Below are 16,058 nucleotides of genomic sequence, written 5' to 3'. Positions count from 1 at the left end.
TCAGAAAAGACATTGTTGACTTCCATGGTGAAATGGAAGGTTTCCAGAATTGAATACAAGATTTGTCAAATCTCAGTCGTTGTAGTATTAATATTAATGGTGCCCAGGCTCCAGCTTCGACCTCACCACAAATCATGAAATCGAAATCAAAACCCAGTCAGTCTAACCCACTGTGCTCGATCTTTTTGGCTTTAGATCTGGACGAAAACTCAAACACCGACAACCCTCCATTAAATCCGGCGACTCTTTCTTCTCATTTTATTTATTATTTTTGGGGCTTTTGATATTATGAAAATCTAGATCTAAAAGATGATTTGCTTGCAATTGGAATTTCGGTAGATCTGGCCGGTATATACCTTTTCCGGTGACCGTGAATTTTTCGGCCACTACTGCAACCGGTGAAGTTTTCCGACTAAACCATTTCGGATCGAAAATTATTTCTCTACTGAAACTGTATTTGTGCTCGTGAGTCAGATCTATAATTCGATGGCTAGCCATTAGAATTACGTTTGGGCTATAAAATGTATATTGTAATTTTGGGCTACCAGGTATTATAAATTTGGCCCGACTAGCTATAAATGAATTTTGCTCGTTAATTTGTTGAATGTAGGCCCATTGGAGTCACATGTATAGGACCAATTGGGGTATTAACTGGTCACATACAAAAAGATATTGAAGAATTAATCTACATAATCGCCCATTCAATCCTTAAATTAAAAATAATCGGTGGAAGTATAATATATATATAATATATATATTATATGTGTATAATTATGTATAATGAATATATAATCTATGTATATGACTAATAAAAGTAAACAATATCCCACAAATATTTTAGAAGCTCATAAAGGTCCATTTACATGTAAGGGCCTAAAGGTTTATATGAGATCCTAACAACGTCATAGATGCTTAATTATTTCTTAACTTAGCTATATTAGCTTCTTTAACCATTGTTCTCGCATGTAGTCCATACCCTTTATCCGTATTTATCAAGTGTACTTTAATTGGGTATAATGGGTTGTTTCTCTATTTTTCATGTTATAATTTCATAAAATTTATTGTTGTAGGTTATTTAACCTGATAACATAACAACGTATATCGTACGTATTCGGTATCTGAAACTCACTTATTCAATTAATTTATATTCGCCATGATTGAGCTCGCTACGGGGTGGGGGTGGGGGTGGGGATAAACTGGTTCTTACCAAGAAGCACTCCTTTCTCAAGAGGCGGATCTAAGTTTGAACTTTATGTTTTCGTGATTCTAGGACAACAACCTCAAGTGCCGGTAATTAGGTTCAAAATTTAATATTCGTACATATTTAATAGATTTTCTTGGCAGATGTCGCACCTTGCGCGTGTGAATAAGTGTGATATTATACCTCTTTGCTCAGCACGTGACTGTGTACGGTCATTCGGGAAGTCCCTCCGAGGGACACTCCAAGACAATTCTTGCGAGAGCTGGAGAAGCGTCTATGGGTAAAATATCGTATCCATATAACTGTATATACAGAGTTTGAGTCAAAGCTATTAAACTCACTCGCACCCATATATTATGCTCTATTCCCCTAATTTCTAAAATTCAAACTCAAGATCTCTAATTAACGGTGAGAAAATCATGTATGTTCCACCACATTTCGTGGTGGTCCAAGGGAGCCATATGTTACTGTAAATGGATCTATGGCTAAACTAAAGCAAACGTGGTAGCTTTCCCATCTATGGTGGTCCAAGGGTGCCATATGTTACTATAAATGTATCTATGGCTAAACTAAAGCAAACGTGGTAGCTTTCCCATCTATGGCTATGTAAAGTAATTGTCAGAGTCGCAGAGATAACGTGGTAGGTGTGGATGGTTCATTATCAATTTAAACATTAAAACATGAAAAATTCAAATTAAATTTCACTCTGATTTGTTGCGGAACTAAGGAGGCCCGTTTGGCCATAAAAAAGTTATTTTTATATTTTTTTCGGAATTAGTGATTGAGGTTGAAAATTTCAAATTTCCCTTGAAGTTGAATTTCGTTCAAAATTTGAAAAACTCAAAAAAAATTATTTTTCAAAATTTTAAATTCAAAGCATTCATAAAAATTCAAAAAAGAACTACAAATTATATCCGTACCCAAACACAACTATAATTTTCAAATATCATTTTCAACTTGAAAAAAAAAATCCACTTTTTTCGGAATTTCACAATTCTTATATTCAACACCCACTAATTATAAATCATGAACCAATAGTCCAATACTTCAAGAACACAATCAAGAAAGTTCCATATTCCATTCATGGAGGAAAGTCAAAGAAACTCTCTCAAAGTTCTAATGGTTCCATGGTTAGCACATGGCCATGCAACCCCATTTTTTGAACTTGCCAAAAGACTATCCAAATGCAATTTCTATGTATACTTTTGTTCAACTCCCATTATCCTTAATTTCCTCAAGAAAAGCCAATCCAATTTCTTCTCAAATAATCATTCAAACACAAAAATCCAACTTATAGAGCTTCACTTGCCATCTACACTTGAACTTCCCCTAGAATATCAAACAACCAAAGGCTTACCTAGACATCTTTTTCCAATTCTCTTGAATTCTTTTAAAACGGCAGGTCCAATTTTTTCTAATATAGTACCAACTCTCAATCCAGATTTGATCATATATGACATTTTCCAAAATTGGGCACCAAAAATAGCTTCGTCGTTACATATTCCTGCTGTTAGCTATATCATTCTTGGAGCAACAACAGCTTCATTTTTCTATCATCTTTATGCATTTGATGGCACGAAAGATTTTCCATTTCCAGAAATTTTTCTACCTCGTTACGAGTTAGAAAAATTATACTCCGAAAATGCATCCATGACGAAATTCATAGATGACATTTTTGCTAGTAGTGGGGTTGCAATGTCACAAGATATCATTTTGATCAACAATTGGAAGTGCACTGAGACTAAGTACATGGAATATTTCTCAATTTTAACTAAGAAAAATGTTATTAGTGTCGGTCCGCTAATAGGGAAAACAGAGAGCAGAGTGGAGGACTCTGAAGATATCATACAATGGCTAGACAAAAAGGATCCATCTTCAACTTTGTATGTAGCCTTTGGTAGTGAATGTGTTGTGAACAAGGAAGAAATCGAAGAAATAGCTCGTGGACTCGAGCTTAGTAATGTAAATTTCTTATGGGTTGTTAATTTTTCATTAGATGAGAAGATTAGTGGTATCGATGAGATTCTTCCAGAAGGATACAACGAACGTGTGAAAGAAAAGGGAAGGATTGTGACCAAATGGGCACCTCAAGCAAAAATACTAAGGCATTCTAATATTGTTGGATTTCTAAATCATTGTGGATCAAATTCTATATTAGAAAGTTTGCATTTTGGGGTGCCTATAATTGCTATGCCAGTGCTTGTTGATCAATTTATAGCTACAAGATATATGGTGGAACTTGGTGTTGGTTTGGAAGTGAAGAGAGATCAAAATGGAAAAGTGAAAGCAGAAGAGATAGCAAAAGCTATAAAGAATGTAATAGTGGAGAAGAAAGGGGAAGAGTTAAGAGAGAAATCAAGGGAATTGAGTGAGAAGATGAAAAGGGAAGAAGGTAAAGAGATAGATGAAGCTGTGATTGAGCTTCAAAAGCTTTGTTTGAAGAATTCTTAATTGAAAATACTTTTGTGGCAACTTTCTTCTTCATTTGTAACTTTTTGTGGTGCCTTTTGATTAAGGGTCGCCACCATTAGGTTTTAGGGACGATACTTTTCTCCTTAAGGTCGCCACAAGAAGTCATTTGTGGGGCATTTTTTCTTATTTTCTTCTATTGATCTATATATTAATTGAAGGCAATAAAATAAATATTAATTAAGATAATGGATTACAGAAGATCATTTTTTCTCTTAAACACCCAAGAACATTGGGTGTTCATGTATTAGCTCCTAACCGGGTACAACAGTGTGGCATCTGCCAACACTCAAAAGTAGGCCAAGGTACATTCCACCTTAACCTATACGAACAGTATAATACTTTAGCTTACAAAAAAGTTAGCCTAGTCATAATGCTATGTTGCTACATTTTATCTAGCTGGTAAGATCCAATTACAATTCTAGGCAAACAATGCCAGTCACTGTAAACAAACTATCAACAGCCTGGTTCGCTTCTCTAAAACAATGAGAAACTATGCAATTTAGCTGGAGAAGAGTTGTAGCAATGCCTCAATTGAGTCCTTCAGTTTCAAGTTAGTCAAGTGCCTATTTTTTAGCATATCTACAATTACCGGTGAATCCATTTCCAAGTCACAATTTACATAATCATGTTGCAGGCACCATTGGACACCAAAAAGTGCAGCTTGTGCTTCTGCCAGATTGTTACTAGAACATACAAATGGGATTGCATATGCCATAATCATACCACATATATGGTATCTAACAACCCCACCAATTCCAGCTTTTCCTTTTGAGAAACTACCATCACTATTGATCTTCACTTTGTGTTCAGTAGGTTTAAACCACGCGACAATCTTTCATTTGGGAGTAGGTTTAAATCTTTTAACTATTCCACATGGTTCTATCCATGAGTTTCCAAAGTCGCAATTTTTGAAAGCCCTCCCCATAGTCATCTTAATTATCCACCAAATCTGGTGTTCCAGGGTTCTGTGCCACAAGTTTTTCTGCTCCCCATATCTACAGGCGCATCTGTGCTTCCAATTTTCCTATACAATCACAATTGGTGTGATGTGTAGCACCATTTTATGTACCCTATTTTTTGGCCTAAGTTTCCACCATTTCCTTAGCATGTTATTAATTGATATGGCCTTGTCATCAATGCCCAAAGGTCCACCAAATTGTTTTCACATTTTGTTAGTAGCATCACCGTCCAGAAATACATGTTGAAGAGTCTCTCTCTTTTTATCATTGCAACAAACACAATCTGATACCATATTGCCTCCAAATATTCCAATGGTGTCATCAAATGGCAGCTTTCTTTGTATCAATCTCCAAGCCAAGAATGATATTTTAAAAGGAAGTTTAGGGTGCCAAACCTTATATCTGAAATTATCTTCTGTCTTGGCGTGATAGTAAGGTGATAAGCCGATTTGGTTGAAAATTGATCATCTGCTACAGGGTCCCAAATAGCATAATTTTATGCATTTTGATCTCCAATCCTTAATTTGGTAATTTGACCTATCATGTATTTAGGTATAACCTCTGCTAGCTTCATAACGTTCCATGTACCACCTAGAATGTAATCTTCCATCTTGTCTTTAGCAAACTTTGCCTGACATGGTATTAGTTCCGCCAATGCTCCTTTTCTAGTCCAGTTATCCCACCATAGATTGTTGTTGCCCATTTGTATTTTCCAAGTGAGGTTCTGTTCTGCCATCTTCTTGATCTTCATCAATTTTCCTCATGGATGTGACCTCTTTGAACTATTGGCTTTAGCTACGGGATGCATAAAATTAGTTTACGCAATCTTAAAGATTTATATAATGATTGATGGAATATGAAAAAAGAAAAAGTAATATGTAGATCATCTTATACTCCCTTCGTCCATGTTTATTTATTCATATTTGACTAGGCGCGCCCATTAAGAAGCAACTAACAAAGATGATAATTATAGTATATCACTTCTAATTATTACTATTGAAAAACTAACTTTGACTATTTTAAATCCTAATTGCCAGGCTGAGTCGCTGATCATAGCCTCTCACGTCAGATTGTTTTATTTTTTAATTTAACTTATTAATAAGTGAAGGCTCCTTGGACGGACCAAGGGTAAAATGGTTGTATAAGCCTTTTGTATACGGTCGAAATAGATTTCGACCTTAGTACGATCGATCAAGGTCAAAACATAATGGATCGACTACTAAGAATTCGAGATGGGTCCGGAGATGGTGCAAACAAGTTTCAAAGCCCAAGGGACCAATCGATGTCGAGTTCGATATCATTATCAAGCTCGGATTCAAATCGAACTACGATGCAAAGAAAAGTTATCGAGCTTACGATTCAGAGACCGACCAACATTGACCCCGAATCAATTCAAGGATCCGAGTCAGAATCGAGCCCAAGTCAAGACCGAAAACTCGAGTCAATATCGAGCTCATAGACAAGAACCATTGCAATCCCACTAGAGGAGAGAATCTTAGCAGGAATTATGGAAAAGTTAATTTATCATGGGTCTCCCACTATGTATTTTTAATTGTATCTAAAGTAAGATCCCACTACTATAAAGGAGATGGCTATTATTTCTGTAAGGGCAAGTTTTTCTTAGCTTACATGGTAACAAAAACATCATAATACTGAAGAGTTGTTCCTTTAAGCTTCATACATTGGTTTATCTTGTTTATTCCTAAAAATTATCTTCTTTCCAACCTTGTTTATTAAGTATCCGAATTTAAGATTCTATTTATCCTTACGATTTGTATTAAGCTATACCACATATCTTTAGAATCACGTACAAATTTAACTCTATCCGATTTTCGAGTAAACAGTTTGGCGCCCACCGTGGGTCTAGGGATAGCAATGGTTATTTGATACGAATCCGCAAAAATACGCCATTTTGTGCTTATTTTCGAAAGAATATTGGATTTCGGATTAGAAACGATTAACTATCAATCAAATGGCCTTACCTAGCGACAACGAAGTTGCTCTTCAAGATGAAAATAACAACCTGATCAACACCGTTGGAGCTTGAATCGAAGTACCGATAGACATCAACTCGCATGTGGCCATTGAGGCGAACTTACATTTTGTACCTGAAAATAGCATTCATGGCGGCACTCGATCTGCACCTCGACACACCCATAACATTGAAGAAAATAGAATCAGCTTGCGTATGATTTTCGAAATTTTGCAAGCTCAACAGGTAGCAATAGCCTAGTTGCAGAGTCAAACACAGGTACCGAGCAGACCGGAGTTGACTCCACCCCGAGAGATCATCCGCAGAACAGAGCCAGTTGTAGCAAGGTCAAACGATCAAGCATCGAGGACTAATCTCGAAGTTGTTAAGATGTTCGATGAACTATCAAAACGGATCGAAGAAAACAACAAAAAAGTGGAAGCATACAACTCCAGGGTCGATCAAATACCGGGAGCACCCCCGATATTGAAAGGCTTAGATTCCAAAAAAATTGTACAGAAGCTTTTCTTTTCCCCCCGAGCGTAGCCCCTAAACCAATCCCTAAGAAGTTTTGCATGCCCGAAATTCCTAAGTATAATAGGACAATCGACCCCAACGAACACGTTACCTCTTACACATGTGCCATTAAAGGAAACGATCTAGAAGATGATGCGATCAAATCTATATTATTAAAAACATTCAGCGAAACCCTGTCAAAGGGGGCAATGATATGGTATCATAATTTACCATCTAATTCTATTGATTCTTTTGCTATGCTTGCAGATTGTTTCGTAAAAGCACACGCCGGGGCCATAAAAGTCGAGACACGAAAATCGGACCTATTCAAGGTTAGACAAAAGGATAATGAGATGCTAAGAGAATTTGTGTCTCGTTTCCAAATGGAACGAATGGATCTACCACCAATTACAGACGATTGGGCCGTTCAAGCTTTCACTCAAGGTCTGAACGAACGGAGCTCGATGGCTTCACGACGGCTCAAACATAACCTGATCGAATACCCAGCTATTACTTGGGCCGATGTGCACAATCGGTATCAATCTAAAATAAGGGTCGAAGACGATCAGTCAGGTTCAGGGTCCGATTTCAAAGGGGATGCCAATTGAGATTCAAGGTCAAGCAAGGATCGATAACAGCCATACAACGAATATCGTCGGGGTAACAAACTTCCACATAACCTCGTACGAGGCAAAAAGAGAAATACTCAAAGCCAAGGGTCTCGGGGACTGATGGACAGAAATGAGTTCCATAGGCATACCGGACCTAAGGAAGCACCACGTCTATCGGAATATAACTTCAGCATCGATGCATCTGCCATCGTGTCGGCTATCGGACGCATCAAGGACACTAAATGGCCTCGACCCATGTAGACCGATCCTGCTCAGAGGAACCCCAATCAAATATGTGAATATCATGGCACCCATGGGCACAGAATTGAAGATTGTCGGTAACTAAGAGAGGAGGTGGCCCGATTATTCAATAAAGGGCACCTTCGAGAATTTTTAAGCGATAGAGCCAAGAACCATTTCAAAAACAAGGATTTTGGTAAACAAAACGGACAGGAAGAACCTCAACACGTCATCCACATGATCATCGGTGGCGTCGATACTCCTCAGGGGTCGGTACTGAAACACACTAAAACATCAGTTATGAGAGAGAAGCGATCTCGAACTTGGGATTACACACCCATAGGAACCTTGTCCTTCAATGACGGAGATGCAGAAGGGGTCATGCAACCTCACAACAATGCACTAGTTATATTTGCACTTATGAATAAAACTAAAGTTAAGCGTGTGTTAATTGATCCAGGTAGCTCGGCCAACATCATTAGATTGAAGGTCATATAACAGCTCGGTCTACAGGACCAGATCATACCCGCGACCCTGGTTCTAAACGGATTCAATATGGCATATGAAACCACCAAAGGCGAGATAATTCTGCTGATAAACGTGGCCTGGACCATCCAGGAAACGAAGTTCCACGTGATCGAAGGCGATATGAGGTACAACGCCCTTTTTGGAAGGCCATGGATCCACAACATAAGAGTTGTACCTTCGACCCTGCACCAAGTTCTTAAATTCCCAACATTAGAGGGAATCAAAACTGTACATGGGGAACAACCGGCCGCAAAGGAAATGTTCTTCGTTGAGGTAACAACTTTGATATCATCGCCTTCATCGACAAAAGGGTTCGGGCTCGAAAGGGGAACGAGATACCAAATAGCAATCACAGACATCGGCTTTAGCCCGACAAGATAATCAGAAGATCGACGAAGATGATGACCAAAGGATCCCTCGATCCTTCGTGATCCCCAAAGATTTCGACGCTACCAAATCAACGATTGAGGAATTGGATCAAGTCACACTAATCGAGTACTGGCCCGAACGGAAGGTATACCTAGGAACGGGGTTGACCCCCGAACTCAGGAAAAAACTTATTCAATTTCTTATCAATAACATTGATTGCTTTGCCTGGTCCCATTTAGATATAATAGGGATCTCACCGGACATAACGACGCATCTGCTAAGCTTGGACCCTAGGTTCAGATCGATAAAACAAAAGAGGAGACCCCAGTCCGAGGTAAAGCACGAATACAAAGGACGAGGTAACCAGACTTCTCAAGATAGGGTCCATTCGGGAGGTGAATTTTCCCGAATGGTTAGCCAATGTAGTTATAGTACCTAAAAAGGGGAACAAACTTAGAATATGTATAGATTATAAGGATTTGAACAAAGCATGCCCCAAAGATTCCTTTCCGCTGCCCAACATCGATCGCATGATCGATGCCACGGTCGGCCACGAGAACCTTACTTTTCTCGATGCCTATTCCGGGTATAATCAAATCCAGATGAACCCAGAAGACCAGGAAAAAACTTCATTTGTCACCAAATATGGAACATATTATTATAAAGTGATGCCCTTCGGGCTAAAACACGCAGGAGCTACTTACCAACGCCTAGTAAATAAAATATTCGAGAAGAAATAGGTAAATTAATGGAATTTTATATTGATGACATGCTAGTTAAGTCCCTGCGCACAGAGGACCATTTGACCCATTTGTAGGAAACGTTCGAGATTTTAAGGAAATACAAAATTAAACTCAACCCCGAGAAATGTACGTTCGAGGTCGGTTCGGGCAAGTTCCTCAGCTTCATGGTGTCAAATCGGGGGATCGAGATTAACCCCGATTAAATCAAGGCCATCGAATACATCACCATCATAGACATCGTGAAAGCCGTACAAAGGCTAACGGGACGGATTGCAGCCTTAGGCCGATTCATTTTAAAATCGTCATATCGAAGTCACAAATTTTTCTCTCTACTCAAAAAGAAGAACGATTTCGCTTGGACCCCAAAATGCCAACAGGCATTAGAGGAATTAAAATGATATCTATCGAGCCCACCGCTACTTCATACTCAAAAAATAGACGAAAAACTTTGCTTGTACTTGGTAGTATCAGAAATCGTGGTAAGCGGTGTCCTAGTTCGAGAAGAGCAAGGTACGCAATTTCCCGTTTATTATATAAGTCGGACCTTAGGAAAAGCAGAAACTAGATATCCTCACCTAGAAAAATTAGCACTTGCACTGATAAGCGCCTCTAGAAAGTTAAGACCGTACTTTCAATGTCACCCCATATGCGTATTAACCACTTACCCTCTTCAAAATATTTTGCACAAGCCCGAACTATCAGGCCGATTGGCCAAATGGGCCGTCGAACTCAGTGGGTATGATATCGAATATCAACCTCGTACGTCCATCAATTCTCAAATTTTAGCAGACTTCATAGCCGATTTCATGCCAACCCTCGTACCCGAAGTAGAAAAAGAACTCTTATTGAAATCGGGTACGTCATCGAGGGTGTGGACCCTTTTTACGGACAGGGCTTCGAACGTGAAGGGGTCCGGGCTAGGCATAGTTTTAAAGTCACCCATGAGTAACACTATTAGGCAATCTATCAAAACTACCAGGTTGACTAACAACGAGGCCGAGTATGAGGCCACGATTGCAGGTCTCGAGGTAGCTAAAAGCTTGGGAGCAGAAGTCATTGAAGCCAAGTGTGACTCTTTGCTGGTGGTAAATCAAGTAAACAAAACTTTCAAAGTTCGAGAAGATAGAATGCAAAGGTATTTGGACAAATTGCAGGTCACTTTGCACCATTTCAAACAATGGACTTTACAGCTTGTTCCACGAGAGCAAAACAGTGAGGCTGATACATTTGCGAATTTGGGATCATCGGTCGAGGAAGGTGAGTTGGGCTCGGGGACTGTTGTTCAACTCTCGAGATCCGTGATCGAAGAAGGTCATGCCGAGATAAATTCTACAAGCTTAACCTAGGATTGGAGGAATAAGTATATTGAATACTTAAAGAATGGAAATCTCCCATCGGACCCTAAAAATTCGAGGGGCCTACGAACCAAAGCTGCTCGATTCACATTAACTGCAGATGGAACTCTATACCGAAGGACATTCGATGGACCATTGGCAGTATGATTAGGTCCAGGAGACACTGACTACGTCCTGCGTGAGGTGCATGAGGGCACTTGTGGAAATCACTCCGGTGCCGATTCATTAGTCCGAAAACTAATCAGGGCAGGGTATTATTGGATCAATATGGACAAAGATGCAAAGGAGTTTGTTCGAAAATATGACAAATGTCAAAGGTTTGCACCAATGATCCATCAACCCAGGGAGCAACTTCACTCATACCTATCCACATGGCCATTCATGAAATGGGAAATGGATATCGTCGGCCCTCTGACATCGACCCCAGGTAAATCTAAATTCATTTTATTTACGACTGACTATTTCTCTAAATGGGTTGAAGCACGGGATTTCGTGAAAGTAAAAGATAAAGAGGTTATAGACTTTATCTGGGATCATATCGTATGTCGATTCGGGATTCCCGCCGAAATAGTGTGTGACAATGGAAAACAGTTTGTCGGCAGCAAAGTGACGAAATTCCTTGAAGACCATAAAATAAAGAGGATATTATCAACACCGTATCATCCTAGTGGGAACGGACATGCCGAATCAACAAACAAAACTATCATTCAAAACCTAAGGAAGAGGCTAAACGACACTAAGGGGAAATAGAGAGAAATACTACCCGAAGTTCTTTGGGCATATCGAATAACGTCAAAATCTAGTACGGGGGCGACCCCGTTTTCCTTAGTATATGGCTCTGAACCCTTGATCTCAGTCGAAGTCGGAAAACCCAGTGCCAGGTTTCGGTATACAATAGAAGAGTTAAATAACGAGGCTATGAACACTAGCCTCAAATTATCGGATAAAAAATGAGAAGTTGCCCTCGTCCAATTGGCCACCCAAAAGCAGTGAATCGAAAGATACTATAATCGAAGAACCAAGCTTCGCCATTTTAAACTCGGGGACTTAGTGCTAAGGAAAGTCACCCTCAATACCTGAAACCAAAATGAAGGAAAACTAGGACCAAACTGGGAAGGACCGTATCAGGTTCTCGAAAATGTTAGAAAAGGATCCTACAAGCTCGGTATTATAAACGACAAACAACTATCAAGCAATTGGAACATGTCGTACCTAAAACGATACTACTGCTAAGGTACGACCCTCCCATATTCATTTATATTTCGAAATTAACCCTTGCAGAAGCCCGATCAGGAGCAAGGATGGATCCTTCAAGACGAAGCCCTAGATATGAAAGCGCGCGTTGCACTCTTTTTCCCTTAGACCGGTTTTATCCCAAATGGGTTTTTCAGCAAGGTTTTTAATGAGGCAACTATTGATCGTGCTAAACTTAGAAACAATTCGACAGTATCCGAAGCCTCTTTACAATCGACCTCGAATACTAGGGGGGCATTAGCCCTCAAATATATCAAGTTCTGATGCAAGAAAGTTACTTCATAACAACAGGGTTCCAATAGGAAAAGTTGTAAAGAGTCAAACGGTCAAAACGAACCATGCTCATGTAGTTGGCCCGAGCCCTGACGCAAAACATGAACACATGTATAACGACTTGCAAAGAAAGTTTTTTTTTACCCATATATTATATCCAAGAAAACTTCCTCTATTTCGAGGTTTATTGCACAAATAGGATTGAGATAAATCTCCGAGTTCGAACAAGCACTCACTCAACCATCACGTCTACGGGCTACATTACTTCGAGTTCGAAACATTCACTCGAGTACTAAGCCTACGGGCTAGTTTTATTTCGAGTTCGAGCAAGCACTCACTCGACCACTACGCCTACGAGCTACATTACTTCGAGTTCGAAACATTCACTCGACTACTAAGCCTACGAGCTACTTTTATTTTGAGTTCGAGCAAGCACTCACTCGACCATTAAGCCTATGGGCTACATTACTTCGAGTTCAAAACATTTACTTGACTACTAAGCCTACGGGCCACTTTTATTTCGAGTTCGAAATGATTACTCGACCAATATGCCTACGGGCTACATTACTTCGAGTTCGAAACATTCACTCGACCATTAAGCCTACGGGCTACATTACTTCGAGTTCGAAACATTCACTCTACTACTAAGCCTTTGGGCTACTTTTATTTTGAGTTGGAAACATTCACTCGACCATTAAGCCTACGGGCTACATTACTTCAAGTTCGAAACATTCACTCGACTACTAAGCCCACGAGCTACTTTTATTTCAAGTTCGAAATGATCACTCGACCACTATGCCTACGGGCTACATTACTTCGAGTTCGAAACAATCACTCAACCATTAAGCTTATGGGCTACATTACTTCGAGTTCGAAATATTCACTCGACCATTAAGCCTATGGGCTACATTACTTCGAGTTCGAAACATTCACTCGACTACTAAGCCTACGGGCCACTTTTATTTCGAGTTCGAAATGATCACTCGACCAATATGCCTATGGGCTAAATTACTTCGAGTTCGAAACATTCACTCGACCATTAAGCCTACGGGCTACATTACTTCGAGTTCGAAACATTCACTCGACTACTAAGCCTACGGGCTACTTTTATTTTGAGTTCGAAACATTCACTCGACCATTAAGCCTACGGGCTACATTACTTCGAGTTCGAAACATTCACTCGACTACTAAGCCCACGAGCTACTTTTATTTCAAGTTCGAAACGATCACTCGACCACTACGCCTATGGGCTACATTACTTCGAGTTCAAAATATTCACTCGACCATTAAGCCTTCGGGCTACATTACTTCGAGTTCGAAACATTCACTCGACTACTAAGCCTACGGGCTACGTTTTCGAGTTTGAGCAAACACTCACTCGGTCATAAAGGCTACTAAGTCCAAATTCAATCAAATTGCCTAAATCCTTATGAAAACATTCGCAAGGCATGAATAAAATCTTTACAACGCAAGAACCAAAATGGAAGCAAGCCAGTAAAAGAAAATATATTTGTATATATATACAAAGATTGTTTACATGATTGATTGCAACATAGAAACTAAGGGCTAATCTTCTGGGTTATCACCGGGAGCGGTCTCTTCTCCACCGGGCTCTCCCCCATTCTCAGACCCGCTCTTACTACTGTCGTCATCATCATCATCTTCATCGTCACCATCAGAAGCCAAGGCTTCAGCATCAGCTTCGAGTTCTTTGGCCCTTTTTATCTCTTCAGTAAGATCGAAACCTCGAGCATGGATCTCCTCGGGGGTCTCCCTCCGAGATCGACACTTAGCAAGTTCAGTGACCCAATGTGCTCGAGTGTCGGCAGTTTCGGCTGCCTCTCTTGCCTCTATCTAGGTAGCTTCAACATCGGCCCGATAGATAACCACGAGTGCATCCGCATCGGCCTTTGCCTTTTCGGCATCAGATTCAGCCTTGGCAAGTTCGGAGGCCAACCGAGCCTCGAGCTCCTCTATTCTTCTTGCTTGAACCAAGCCCTTTTCCTTCATTCTTTGAAGTTGGGTTTCGGCCGATGATAACTGGGCTCGAGCAGTTTCTTTCTCTATAGCAAAGCGGTCCATACCTTCTTTCCACTACAAAGACTCCGTTTTTATCACGTCGACCTCCTCACGGAGCTTCCCGATCATCTTAATTTTTTGCTGCAACTGTGAGATCGAAAAATTAGCCATCGTTCCGGTATCAAGCCCATAGTCTTTTAAATGTATCATTACCTGCTCGGAAAGATCGGTCTGATCTCGGTAAGCCTTGGCCAACTCAGCTCAGAGGTCTTTTATTTCCTCTCCCCTTTTCCCCTAAGATAAGTTTAAGGGAGTTCCTCTCTTCTGTAACCCGTTGAAGGTTAGCCTCGTATTGACGCAACTCATTTTGGGACCGAGAACATGCTTCTCGATGAACTGCCGCTGCCTGCAAAGAAACAAGAAATGAAGTTAGAAACGAAAAGTAAACATAAAGGTAGTACCGACAAAATAATTAAGGCTTACCTGATTCAAAGCCTGCTGCAGCCCGTGAAAAAGAGCTGATGCATCACTAGTATCGGCAACGTCCTCGTTACCAGTAAAAAGGTCACGAAAAGGATCCTCTCCATCATGAGTCATGTCTAGTTCGAGGGCCCCCAAAGCTTGGGCTTCCCGAATCACCCCTACGGAAAAAGCGGGGAAGGTGGGCGAGTCTTCGATTGCTGCTGCCCCAAATGAATCACTTGAAACATTCTCTTCGGTTCGAAGGGATTCAAGAAGAGCCCCTTCAGACATATCCCCCATCTGTTGGCTCCGATGGGATGCATCTTCGATCTCCGATAACTCAGGGACTCCACCCGAATCTTTCTCTGATATACCCTCAGTTCGAGGCGGAGCCTTATGAAGCATCATCGATCTAGCTGCCGATGGGACATCAGTGGTTCTCTTCGTTTGGGCTGCTAGCGCGAACCTATCATTTTCTTCTTCGTCGTCTTTATCCCTTAGACACAGAACTGATTCTACGGTCAAAGGAATGTCATTCTTGTTCGGCTTACGAGTCGTCCTCTTCTTCGGTTTTGGATCTTCAGGAACAGAGGCTCTTTTACTTTTATTCTCTTTCACCGGCTTTGGGACAGAGGCCAAAGTTTCTTCCTCGTTGGACAAGGGCCTCAGAACTGCATCTTTTCCCAAACCTACATATGGGAAATTTTATTAAAATATTTGGAAAGCATCTCGTTTGAATTACCAAAGAGTACGAGAAAGGGGCTTACCATGATTTTTGGCCTCCCATCGACCCTTTGACAAATCATGCCATGAGCGCTCGGCGTATGTGGAGGTCGAAACAAGAGCTCGTACCCAGTTCTTGAGATCGAGAACGACTCCGGGCATCCAAGGAACCGCTGCATCATAAAAAGAAGAGTATCGATGAGAAAAAAAATCAAAGAACAAAATAGAAGGAAGTAACAGCAGAATCACACTTACGTTTCATATTCCACTCCTCGGGAAAGGGCATCTTTTCGGTTGGAATCAGGTCCGAAGTCTTCACTCGAATGAACCTGCCCATCCAGCCCCGATCTCTATCCTCGTC

The 16,058-nt window shown here is 40.5% G+C and overlaps 1 protein-coding gene across 1 annotated transcript; it reads left to right on the top strand.

Annotated features, from left to right (window-relative positions):
* The first annotated feature begins 2,181 nt into the window (after positions 1-2,181).
* Positions 2,182-3,859, top strand: LOC104086595 (UDP-glucosyltransferase 29-like). The gene has a single exon (XM_009590909.4). It carries the CDS (start codon positions 2,285-2,287, stop codon positions 3,650-3,652), a length of 1,368 nt encoding a protein of 455 aa, XP_009589204.1. The 5' UTR covers positions 2,182-2,284; the 3' UTR covers positions 3,653-3,859.
* Positions 3,860-16,058: the final 12,199 nt, after the last annotated feature.

This window comes from Nicotiana tomentosiformis, chromosome 12 (assembly GCF_000390325.3).
Source record: "Nicotiana tomentosiformis chromosome 12, ASM39032v3, whole genome shotgun sequence".
NCBI classification, from domain to species: Eukaryota; Viridiplantae; Streptophyta; class Magnoliopsida; order Solanales; family Solanaceae; genus Nicotiana; species Nicotiana tomentosiformis.
Note: the sequence above shows the minus strand (reverse complement) of the source record. Positions and strands in the feature narration are given on the sequence as shown.

Bases quoted from the DNA above. Each gene is read 5' to 3' on its own strand.
- LOC104086595 (XM_009590909.4), top strand. From the start codon at position 2,285: ATGGAGGAAAGTCAAAGAAACTCTCTCAAAGTTCTAATGGTTCCATGG.